Here is a 12,601-nt window from a genome sequence, read left to right as displayed (position 1 = left end):
CTGGAGGAAGAAGTGTCTCAGCTTAATAGAGACTATGCATTAGAATGCTTTCACAAAAAGAACACTGTTTTCTCACTGTATGATAGCTACTCCTTTAAACCTGTTACTGGTGACATGATATCAACCAGTAGTTTAGAATATGGTGCTGGAGCTGTTCTTGATAAAGAGGCAAGAAAATGGACTCTTAGATTTGCCAGGGAACAAAAAATGATTAAAAAAAAAGCAGAGAGAACTTTCTCGCCTTTCAGAAAATAAAAGTGAATCAACAGCTGAAAATCCTGAAGCTAAAGATATTAGAAACGAAAAAAAAAAAAGGCTCTTAAATGCGTAGAACAACATTTATTTAATAATAACTTAGAGGACAAGCAGAGGCAAAAGATTGGAAATGAGATACTATCACTAAAAAATTATGTAACATTGAATGAAATAACTTCAAAAAGAAAAAGGTCAGGGTTTGGTAAACCAATAATTCTTATGGTTCCTAAAAAGCCTGTGAATGGTTTAACTGATTTTATTGGTGACTCCCCAGTATTTCTCACCATATTAAATTTAAATAGTAGCTTTCTCAGGGAACCAGTTACAGAATGGCATAAAAATGAAGATTTTTTAGCTTCCAAAAATGTGGTTTCTAGTTAATCTGTTGTAAACGATTCTGCTGAACGCGGAGTAAAGCTTTGTAGTGATTTTGCAGGAACTGCTAAGAAAGAAATTAAGTTCCAGAACATTATACAAGTTTTAGAAAACAACAGAAATATGTTGCCCCACCAAAGAAAAAGACACTTAGAACCAATCATATGGTACATTAAATTCTGATTGGACTGTTTATTTTTTCTAATTTTTATTTAATAGAGTTACTCTTTTATGTTGTTACACATTTAAATTTTAATATAACATTAAGTTTTTTGTTAACACTTGAGCTTTATTTTTAAAATTGAATGTTAAAATTTTTGACTTAATAAACATTTAAATAAATTTTATTCTCAATTTATCATAATTAATTTTCAGAATGGGTTCCAACATATATCAGATTAGTCTACCATTTCGCTATTAGACAGCATTTCACCAAAAACAAAGAGACTAACTAAAAAAATGTTTGTGCTCTTTTCATTTGTGTAAAATAAATAACTGATTTAAGCTGTAAATCTTAATAAAGTAAAAAGATATATGTTATGTTGTCCAAGATTTTTGTATGCATAGAATTGAAAATTTTCAATTTTTGCACCTTAATAAAATACTTTGATTAAAAACTGCTACTACTAAATAATGTCCGATTACTCTCAAATTTTTCCTAGCTCTTAGTTACAAGTAATCTCCTCACCAAAAAAAAGTCAGGCTTGTTTACTCGAAATTTTAAAAATTGTGGGGCGGCAGGAGCACTATAATATACATACATACATACATACATACATACATACATACATACATACATACATACATACATACATACATACATACATACATACATACATACATACATACATACATACATACATACATACATACATACATACATACATACATACATACATACATACATACATACATACATACATACATACATACATACATACATACATACATACATACATACATACATACATACATACATACATACATACATACATACAGACATACATACAGACATACATACATACATACATGCATACATATATACATACATACATACATACATACATACATACATACATACATACATACATACATACATACATACATACATACATACATACATACATACATACATACATATACATACATACATACATACATACATACATACATACATACATACATACATGCATACATACATACATGCATACATACATACATACATGCATACATACATACATACATACATACATACATACATACATACATACATACATACATACATACATACATACATACATACATACATACATACAGACATACATACATACATACATGCATACATATATACATACATACATACATACATACATACATACATACATACATACATACATACATACATACATACATACATTAAGAGAAATAAGTATCCGAGCAAAACATTTTATTATGGAAAACAAACCTTGTCAGGTTATTTCAGAAAAAAATTACTTTATATAAACAAAAAAAAGATTATTCTGAAAGAAAATTCTATTACGAGTTCAATATGCAAAAAAAAATATCAATAATAATATTTAATTGATAAAAAATTAAGATACATTTAAACTATGCAATTTTTTAGCATTAAATAAGTATCCGAACAAAATTTTAAAGATTGAGGCTTAAAGATTATTGTTTCTCCGAGTAATTATTTTTATGACTTTTTAATATCGAGTTGGACTTTAGCTTTTATGACTTCTGCAAGTCGACATGACATCGCTTTAACTAATTTCTTTGTCGTATCTGAGTCGATATCAGTCCATGCTTCTTGGAGCATGATCTTTAGCTCTTCTTTTCTTTTTAGACATCGTGTGCCACATTTTTTATCCAGAATAGCCCAGAGATGTTCAATTGGATTAAAATCTGGAATTTTCGCTTGCCATTTAAGTAACTCAATTTGCTTTTAGATAAAAAAAACTCTTTTGCTTTCTTTGATGTATGTCTAGGGTCATTGTCTGGTTGGAAGATAAAATGTTTTCCTAATCACAGTTTTTTAGTTGAATCCAGAAAATTTTTATTGAAAATGTTAGCATAAACCTCAGAGTCCATAATTCCATCAATAAACTCCAGTTTTCCTGTTCCGTTCCAAGCCATCGATCCCCATACCATAACATTGCCTCCTCTAAATTTTACTGTGTCTCGAATACAACTGAGTGTGAATGCTTCACCTTTTTTTCTCCATACTTTTTGAGCTCCATCGGACTTCACAAGATTAAATTTTGACTTGTCCGTCCACAAAACTTTCCTCTAGAATGATACAAGCATATATACAAATTTTTTAGCAATGCAAGTCTTCGTTTTCGATGGATTTTTGAAAGGATTGGTTTCTTGCGTGGAGCTCTTGCTTTGAATCCACTTTCTTTCAATCGATTTCGATTAGTACATGAGCTCACTTGTAACCCATATTCTCTCTTAAGGAGGCTTGACACTTTTGGTGCTGATAAAGAGCGGTTATTTTGCACCATATTGACAATTTGTCGATCTATTCTTGATGTTGCTTTACGCTTGGCTCCGAATCTTGGCTGGTTTTGCGGATATCCAAACATATACTTTTTAATCAGATTGCTGATGGTTCCTAATTCCATTCCAGTCGCTTTATTTATTAACCAAATGTTTTACTTTGCTTAAACAAGTCAATAACCAAATTGAGCTGAGCTTGGGACCATTCCTTGATTTTAACTCCAATACTTGATGATATCAATGGTAAATCAAATGAATTTAAAAAAATGTTAGTCAATTGTTAAAAATTACTCGTTGTAAAACAACAATATTTTTAAAACTATTGATTTAAAAACTTTTTTTAATAATCAATTTCAAAACTTCGTTTACTAAACAATATGTTCAGATAATTTCAGATAATTATTTTTCGTTGAAGTTTTAACACTCCTAGGAGTTACTAGCGTTGCTAAAATTTAACGATTCCGGAAGGATCCTTCGGGGATCGTTAAATTTTAGCTACGCAAGTTAATTACCGTTGATTAATTTTTTGCTATATATAATAGTCATTAATTTTGCTTTTAGAACAATCATAAAAGTATTTATCGAAAACATATGTTTTTCTGAAATAACCTGAAAAAGTTTATTTTTCACAATAAAATGTTTTGTTCGGATATTTATTTCTCTGACTGTATATATATATATACATACATATATATATATATATATATATATATATATATATATATATATATATATATATATATATACATATATATACATATATATATATATACATATATATATATACACATATATGTATATATATATATTTATATATATATATATATATATATATATATATATATATATATATATATATATATATATATATATATATATATATATATATATATATATTTATATATATATACATATACACAAAATCTTTAAAATCATTCTTTTTTTCGTTTATAATTTATATTATTATTTTTTTTAGATCGTTTGATAACTGGCAAATTACTTTTTTTTCAGATTTTAAAATAGTTTTTGTTAAAAATTTTAACAAAAACTATTTTAAAATCTGAAAAAAAAGTAATTTGCCAGTTATCAAACGATCTAAAAAAAATAATAATATAAATTATAAACGAAAAAAAGAATGATTTTAAAATTTCGATATTTTACACAATATCGATATTTTACAGAAATAAGACACGATGTTAAAAGACACAAAAAAGGAATCCAACTAAAAAAGAACTCATGAAATAACCATAATGCTGTTCGATACCAAATATGCCTAAAATGTACAATTTTTCCATGAGTGTACTATAAAAACGACATACCAAATTAAATAGACGCCGTGAGAGAAAATAATATCAAAATTATAAATGTATAGCTAATATTAAAAATACTAATTATTAATTGTTCTAAAAAAATATATCTTTTGTTAAAAATGTTTTCATTAGTTTAAATAAAGTTTGCAAAAATTGAATCACTACGAATTTCACACGAGCATGAAAGACCGAAGGTAAGTAAAACGCTGCTGTCTTTGTACTGTACTGTTTTCGTTACCATATTTGTTACGCATCCGCCTTCACCCGTAAAGCAGGTCTCAGAATAGTCGGGACTCTGGCATGTTACGTAAGTATGATCACGAGGTGAGTAACTAAAAAGATACTTTTTTTAATGATTATCTTATAGTTTTTTTTATAAAACAACATATTGCACAAACGTTCAGAAATAGACTTTTGCAAGATATCTTTTTGAAAGAAGTCTTTGTTTTTTGTTCCAATCACATGTAATAGAATCTGGGATTAATAAAAAAGCTGTTGCGTCGTTTAGTTAACATGAAAGATGAAATATAAAAATTGTTGTTGTTTCAAAATCATTAAACAAAAATGTAATGTTAAATACTAACTGAATTGAATTATATGAACCCATTTTAATATATATTTATCATTTCAATGATTGTTTGGTGCAATATTTTTAATGATAAAAGTATTTCGTTAAATACGAGTATAAGAAACATTTCGTTTTCGTTTAGCAAATAATAAATCGTTTTTCGATGGGCAAATCATAAATCGCTTTTGGTTGGGCAAATCATAAATCGTTTTCTTTATTTTAACGTGATTAGGCTGAGTATGTAAAGTCGTAATGCTATTGAACTAGGGTGATTATGGACATATTTAACTAAAAACTGAATAACAAGCTCATTGTAATGAAATTTGAATGTTTTTTGAAAACAAGTTAACATTATTGTTAGATAAATCAAACTATATAAAAAAAATTGTTTTACGGAGTTTTTATCAATAATTAGAAGTGTGCCTAATTAGGGAGATATATAGAATAGAAAGGAAAACACTAACAAATACATGCAATTAGTATTAATTAATACAATAATTAGTGAAATAAAATTGTCTACAGTTATAATAGTAATAATTATGATTAATTATAATGACTTTAATGTGCATTATTTTTAATTATTTCGTTAAATCAGAGGGTTAGAAATATTATAACATCATAACCTGTTTGAACTGGTCTATAAGGAGATTACCTGCCAGGAAGCTGGACTTGATGTACACATTCTCGGCAAGAATTATAATACAGTTTGTTAGGTCGAAGGGTTTTTTTTGGAGTACAGCAAGATGAACTTCCATCGCAGTACGTTATAACTGTTCCAAGTGGTAAACTCGGTGGACTATTCCAAGTAGAAGCGCGTTTAAATCTGTTTTCAAGTTGGAATTTTTTTCTGGTGTCATGTTGACCTAATATAGAATAATTCTTAGTTTAAACTGTTAAAAATGAAATTAAAAAAAATAATTTAAAAATTACCTCTCAAGATATCTTTATATAGCGATTTATGGAGCGCTGCCTAAAATGGATATATATATATATATATATATATATATATATATATATATATATATATATATATATATATATATATATATATATATATATATATATATAATGTAGATCTGTGTGTATAATACTAATGATGGAAAACTTCACGCTGATAAAGAATCGTAATAACGCATGGTCTAAGGATCTGCGTATCGATTCATTTCTATATCGTTATCATTCCGATATGATAGCGGAAAAAAAAGTCATCGGTTTGAGATGAGGAAATTTTTGATAATGAATATTAACATTACATACGTTATTAAAATAATTTTATAATTTATAGTTACTTTTTATCTATCTTTTTATCTATAGATATAATAGCATATATAAAAAATATTCGATTAGTTATGCGCAATTGTAAATTGAGGAAAAATGATGAGAAGCTTGATAATATTGTTGGTAAATTATTACCTACCCTTGAAGCAAAGATATATTGCCAACTAACGGAAAATGGAGATGTTGTACGCCATTATCTTTATCTTACAAGATTTGATTTGAAATTAACTGGTAAAAAAGAAGTTGCATCTGTAGTTTGGGAAAAATTTAATGTTTTTTGGAAAATGGCAAGAATTCCAACAAAACAGAAGAAAGATATTGTTAAAATGATACTGCATCTGATTCATCTTAGAGAGAACTTGATTAAAAACGAAAAAAAAAAAAATGTTATTCAGCTCAACTTCTGAGTTTTACTAATAAACTATCATTGTTGTTTGATATTGCAGCATCAAATGCAGAAAGTTTGATATGAAAAGATACCTCGCATAGTATCAATAGTCAGATCTCAGATATAGATTTTCTCTCAGATCAGCGTCACTTAAAAAAGTAGTTTTTGGCCCCATTAGACAAAAGTTAAGCTATGAAAGTTAAAAGAAAGGATGAAAAAGAGAAACATAACATCAAGGCTATTGAAAAAGAAAAATCTAGAAAGGAAAACACGAAAGAAAAAAGTTTTAATGCATTGGCAGCATTTGATAATGAAGACAAAGTTCATAATAAAAATGAGGAAAGTACTATTGCTAGACAGAACAAAAAAATCAAGATATTAGAAAACCCTAAAGTTTCCTTAATGGCTGATAGGTTGAATCTATCCAACAGAGAAAGATATGGGATCATTTTAAGCTATAGTTGAAGCGTTAGGTCACAATTTAGATGAAATATCAAAAAGCACAGCGAACAGATCAGGTAGTAAAATTCGACAGCAAGTTTCAGATGATATTAACAAAACACTCACTTCACTCTTCCATTCACTGGGATTCAAGCTGTCTGAGGTCGATGGTAAAGTGGAACATTTGGCTATTGTAGTAACAGGAAAACCAAGTGCACCTGAAGAAAAATAGTTGTGCGTATCCAGGATTCCTGATGCAACTGGGCGAAGTCAGGCAACAGCTACCATAAATGCTGTAATGGCATGGAAACTAGAAAAAACGTTAGTGGCAATGATGTTTAACACAACTCCATCAAATTCAGGTTGGATAAATGGTTCTGCAAAGTTAGTTGAAGAACACTTTAATAAAAAGTTACTTTGGTGCGCCTGCCGCCACCATATTTTTAAAGAGTGTTGTCTTCTGTTTACTTAAAAATTTTTGGAGAATGTAAATCTCCGAATTACGAGCCATTTAGACACTTTGAAAATAAGGTATGGCCTAAACTTTCATTAACTTCAGAACCAGTAATAAAAACCAAACAAGCAGAAGTAATTATTTTTTTGTTTGGTTTACTTAACCGGAAATCTCGAAAAATATTAAGAGATGATTATCGAGAATGTTGTCAACTAGCTTTGCAATTACTAATTCAAAACAAATAAATATAAAGTGGCACAAACCTGGAGCCTTTAATCATGCTAGATGGATGAGTACAGTTTTGTACACATCAAAAATGTTTGCTTTTACTAACCTGGCAGAGTATGAAGAAAGTTTTATAGAGAAATTATCACGGTTTTGTAAATTTTCTTTGCTATTTTATGTGAAAATATGGCTAACGTGCACAAGCACAATCGATACCCCATTTAATGAATTCGAATTCTAGTTGGACTTGGCAATTATGTTGCTGCCCTGGAAACATTTAATCGGATCTGTGGTATTTAACCGAAGAAATGTCCGCTATATCATTATTTTCTAATAAGGTATCTGATAGTGACAAAACTAAAATTGCTAAAACAGTTCTGAAAAATATAAAAGAAAACTGTGAACATGATTTCGGTCTTCCGCAATTTCCACTTCTGAAGCAGAGTACTTGTTTGACTGAATTAATTGGACCAAAATCAAGCAACATTCTAAATTTATTCGGATATCTAAACAAGGACGGTGGTTGGTTGGCAAAATCCCCAGAGTTTTGAAAAGCTAACAAAAATTTTAAATACATGTTTAAGCATATTAAATCACTGAAATTTGTGAACGATACAGTAGAACGAGCTGTTATACTAATTCAAAACTATGCAACATCAACATCACGAAAGATGAAGAGCAGAAAGAATTTCTTTTACATGTAGTAGAATACCATCGAAAAGTTCTTCCTCACAAAAATAAACAAGCAACTCAAAAACTTAATTTTTGAAAACTTAATTTTTGAAAATATGCTCTAAACAGTCTCTTATTGTACCTTTAAAACATTGTTATTTTGTTGTTATAATTTAAAAAAATGAAAAAATTTTACTATTAAATATTTATTATAAAACTATTTGAAATTATAATTGTCATTAATTATATTGGATATAGATAATAGATGTGTTTAAAGGAGTATATTAAAGATTGTTTTAGGGCAAAACCACTTTAAAGGGGTTATGAGGGGGTCAAATATGAAATTTTTTCGAAAATAACATTTGATTAAGTTTTATAAAACAAAATTACACTTGAAAGTTATAAAAATTGCGAACATAGTTGATTATCAAAAACAATTTTAGTCCTATGTGTCATTTTTTTTAGAAAAATAAACACGAAAAAAAAAATGGCGGGGTGGAGGGGTGGTCAAATATGAAAAAATTTTTGATTTTTTTTGCTTTTAGTAGATAAAAACACATATGAGACTTTTTTAAAATCTAAAAATAGTTAAAAACTAAAAAAATTCATGTCATTTTGGGACACCCTAATGAACATAGACAAAAAAACAAATCAGGCCGGCCTGGTTTTTACTATAAAGCATTTTAAATAAAACTTTTATTTGAAATATGTGATCCTTGCAATAGAAATGATTTATTCTTGTGATGTCGAATTTGATAACAGATTGACGTTTTTTTAAAAACAAATGTTTGAATTTTTTAAAGATGTTTTGAAATAATTCTTTTTATATAACAAGCGTAAAAAAAATATATACATTTAAAGGGGTGGAGAGGTAAACTTGATATTATGAAAAATGACATCAAAAATGAAATATAAATTTTAATGAAATATAAATTTTGAATATGAATTTTTAATGGAAATAGTTTCCGTTTTTTTTATTGCGTTACATAATCTGTAAAATAGTTTTTAAAATCATTCCATAAAACCTAAAAAAGAATTAGAAAACAACATAAGTGTCCAGCCAAAACAATGTGTCTTAAAACGATTAAAGGTGATAGGATTCGCATAAACATAAAATTTATCATAAAATTAAAAAACCCATGTTGTATATATTTTTAAAAGAAAACTTTTAAATTAATTTAATTATTGTTCAAGATGGTGAACTGTAGTGATTTGTTATATACTATTGTACTTTCAACTTCAGATTAGAGCATGTATTTTGAATTTGAGATTTATGTTTTTACAAGATTCTTAATCAACAAGAAATATTTCACTATTAATCAATTAAAAAAAGGAAGAGGGAGGTGGGGAGAGAAAATCGAGTTGCGCCAAACTTTATGCAAAAATTGAAATACATATTTCATCGGTTATATTTCATTATATTTCATCGGTACATATTTCATTGGTTACGTCTTTTTAAAAACTGCATAACAAAAACTTAATCGTGACATACCTTTTTAGCTTCCATCCGAAAGTATTCTTCTCTTGATGCTGTTTAAATAATGAACAAATGACATTTTAAAAACGGGAATATTACATAGCACCCTACTCATTTTTTTATACATTTAAGGCGCGGATCTAAGGGGTGGCCATTGTGGCAATTGCCATATAGTTTAAATTCAACGGCAACCAAGTTAGTTTTAGGTTTTTTCACTTAAAGAATATCCCTAAAAATTTTAATTTTTCTGCCGTAATTTACGAATTTTGGCTATAGAGATTCCTGCCATGGCCACAACGGTTCTTATTGTAAGTTACCGACGTTTTATTCAGTCAATAAATGCTGTGAAAAAATATTAAAGTATCGATCTTTTATCAAAATTTAAACCGTAAAAAGAAAATTTGGCCACACAGTTACAAATTCCTGGATTCGCGCCTGCATTTTCATACACTGTAGTAAAAATAACATGTACCCAGCAAATAATGTTGCCTCGTGAAGGCGTTCTACTAAAGATCGCTTTTTGAAGTTTTCTTTCATCTCGGAGTTTTACATTTCACATTAATTAAGGGAAAGTATATATGAAAACAACATTTAGAATAAAAACAAAATAAACAAACTTGAACAGTTCAACGGGTTATCAAGTAACAGCTTCAGAAGCTTTGCACTTGTCTGTTCTATTTCATTGCTATGCTTTCTGTAGCAAGTGGTGTTAGGATAAACCTTTTTTACTTCTTGAACCTCACTTTCTTTTTGGAGCAAAGTTTCACAGTAAACTCCAACAACCAAAAACAACACATGCAGTATACGCAACATTTAAGTGTTACAATTAACAGAAATACTAAATTATTTAAAAGTGTTTTAAATAATGTAAATATATTAATAAAAACTTTATTTAATAAAAACAAAAACAAAAAAAAAACAGTATTTTAACATACATCATTTTAGATGCTAAACTAAAGTAGATATTACTTTTAAATGTTTTTTAAACATTTGATTTAATTGTTTAATCGGTTGCAAAAAATGTATTAACGCACTGACCCCAATATTACAGAATTATTAAACTGGGTCATTATCAACGGAACCTTTGATGAGAAATGTACTAAGCTCACATATCAATCACAATCATGAGAAATGGAAGTAAAGAAATATAAATTAGAGTTATAGAAACAAAGAAACATAAATTTTTGTTACTGCTACTACGTGCCAAGTAGCAAAATGGGGTCGGGGGGAAGCTCTTTAGTTTATGATAAATGAAAGTCATTCTTTTTAATTAAAAAAATATGAAAGTCATAGTTTTTTTTATTTATTAATTTGTTTTTTTGCATATAAAATTAAAAAATGAATGCTTACAGATTCCAGCTCCAAATAGATAAAAATGTGCAATAAAATGTGCTAAGTTAACATAATTATAAATAAATAAATTTGAAAACCGGCAATTTGCTGCTAAATCTTCAGATATACAATTCATAACTTCGTTTGAATTGTAAATAGAAGCATCTTTTAATTCTCAAACACTTTTATGTAAGTTTACTAGATTCAAGCTGTTGTTAACGCTATTGCATTGTGGGAAAAGTCAATTTATTGAAATGAGAGAATATATTCTCAATAGATATAAAGCTGTTGAAACTGCGAAACTCTATGATTGATTATTGTATTTTTAAATCTAAATATTACTGAAAAACAAAAACATTTTTAGTTTCTTGAAGTGAAAAGACTATTTGCTTAAACTCATTCGTATTTCAGCATGCACTTTAAACTTGAGGCATTAAATATCAAATGACAAAAAATACATTTCAGAATAAACTAACATTTGGTACCTAAAGAGTTGGTGTTCACAAATAGAGATAACTAAAATGAATAAAAGAAAGGTTTTCTCAAAGACTTCAAAAGGCTTTAATTACAACACTGTAACAGCTAAAGACTTTTTTAATGGCCCCAGATACATGTTTTAGATAGATATTTTTGATCCGTGTATTTTCAATAAAAATTACAATGACATATTCTAAACTCTCCTAGAACCTCTGTCACCTCTGACTTTTCTTATGACGTTTTGCGAAGTTTAAAAAGGGACTGGCAAGATTAACAAGTTCCAGGGGCATTTTGCTTTATTTATCTAAATTCTGATGATTTTGTGGTAAACGTTGCGTTTTTAAAATTTATCGTTAAAAAAAAAAAAAAAAAACCATAAGCTTGAATTAGAAATGTTAATGGCTTACGTATCATAAATTATTTGTGAGATTTAAATGTAAATCTCACAAATAATTTATTGATACGTAAAGTTTTTGTAAATTTGGTCGTTAGGTTAGTTTTAACCAACAACTTTCTCATGGTGCTTATCTTCGACAACTGACTCATTATCAATGTATTTTTGAAATATGCATATACAATGGTTAAAAAAAATAGACGAATTAATATTGTTAATTCTTTTTTTAAAAACATTATGAAAAGGTAATATAATATTTTATTTAAGTATTGTTTGCAGCTGTTTTCTTTCTTTTTTTTAATTTTTATTTTTTTTGAATGATAAGAAATAACTTTTTCTGTTACTAAAATGCTGCTAAGGAAATAATTACTGTTTTATTAATCAAGTTTCATCATGTGCATATAGAAATACGTGCTAGATAATGTTTTTAAAAAAAGCATAAGCAAACTTTTT

General features: G+C 27.8%; 2 protein-coding genes and 1 pseudogene across 3 annotated transcripts in view; 2 read left to right on the top strand and 1 right to left on the bottom strand.

The window, feature by feature from the left end:
• The window catches only part of LOC149882235 (F-BAR and double SH3 domains protein 2-like), a 357-nt gene extending 102 nt beyond the window's left edge, over positions 1–255 (top strand). Inside the window, exon 1 of the mRNA XM_090065915.1 lies at positions 1–255. This exon is cut by the window's left edge and continues 102 nt beyond it. Within this exon, the coding sequence (XP_089922041.1) occupies positions 1–255 (255 nt within the window).
• Positions 256–4,374: 4,119 nt separating this feature from the next.
• On the bottom strand, positions 4,375–11,431 carry LOC145191191 (uncharacterized). 2 transcript variants are annotated; one of them, XM_090067568.1, is made up of 6 exons: positions 11,296–11,431; positions 10,563–10,783; positions 9,961–9,998; positions 5,941–5,980; positions 5,663–5,873; positions 4,375–4,774 (listed from the first exon to the last, which is right to left on the bottom strand). In XM_090067568.1, the coding sequence occupies exons 2-6, from the start codon at positions 10,756–10,758 to the stop codon at positions 4,576–4,578; spliced, it is 684 nt and encodes a 227-aa protein (XP_089923694.1). In that variant the 5' UTR covers positions 10,759–10,783; positions 11,296–11,431; the 3' UTR covers positions 4,375–4,575. The 2 variants fall into 2 exon arrangements, with proteins under 2 accessions (XP_089923694.1, XP_089923695.1); XM_090067569.1 differs by lacking the exons at positions 4,375–4,774; positions 5,941–5,980; positions 11,296–11,431 and having other exon boundaries at positions 5,692–5,873; positions 10,563–11,270.
• On the top strand, positions 6,329–8,565 carry LOC149882234 (uncharacterized; annotated as a pseudogene).
• Positions 11,432–12,601: the final 1,170 nt, after the last annotated feature.

Source organism: Hydra viridissima, unplaced genomic scaffold, assembly GCF_058129835.1.
Source record: "Hydra viridissima isolate aposymbiotic clone 2 unplaced genomic scaffold, HvirCarnegie_v1 scaffold_11, whole genome shotgun sequence".
NCBI classification, from domain to species: Eukaryota; Metazoa; Cnidaria; class Hydrozoa; order Anthoathecata; family Hydridae; genus Hydra; species Hydra viridissima.
This window is presented reverse-complemented; position numbering and strand designations above follow the sequence as displayed.

Excerpts from the sequence above, each read along its gene's own strand:
- LOC145191191 (XM_090067568.1), bottom strand. The coding sequence starts at position 10,758 with ATGTTGCGTATACTGCATGTGTTGTTTTTGGTTGTTGGAGTTTACTGT. Across the intron at positions 5,981-9,960 it reads TTCGGATGGAAGCTAAAAAG|GCAGCGCTCCATAAATCGCT; the intron begins GTATGTCACGAT and ends TATCCATTTTAG. Across the intron at positions 5,874-5,940 it reads ATATAAAGATATCTTGAGAG|GTCAACATGACACCAGAAAA; the intron begins GTAATTTTTAAA and ends ATTCTATATTAG.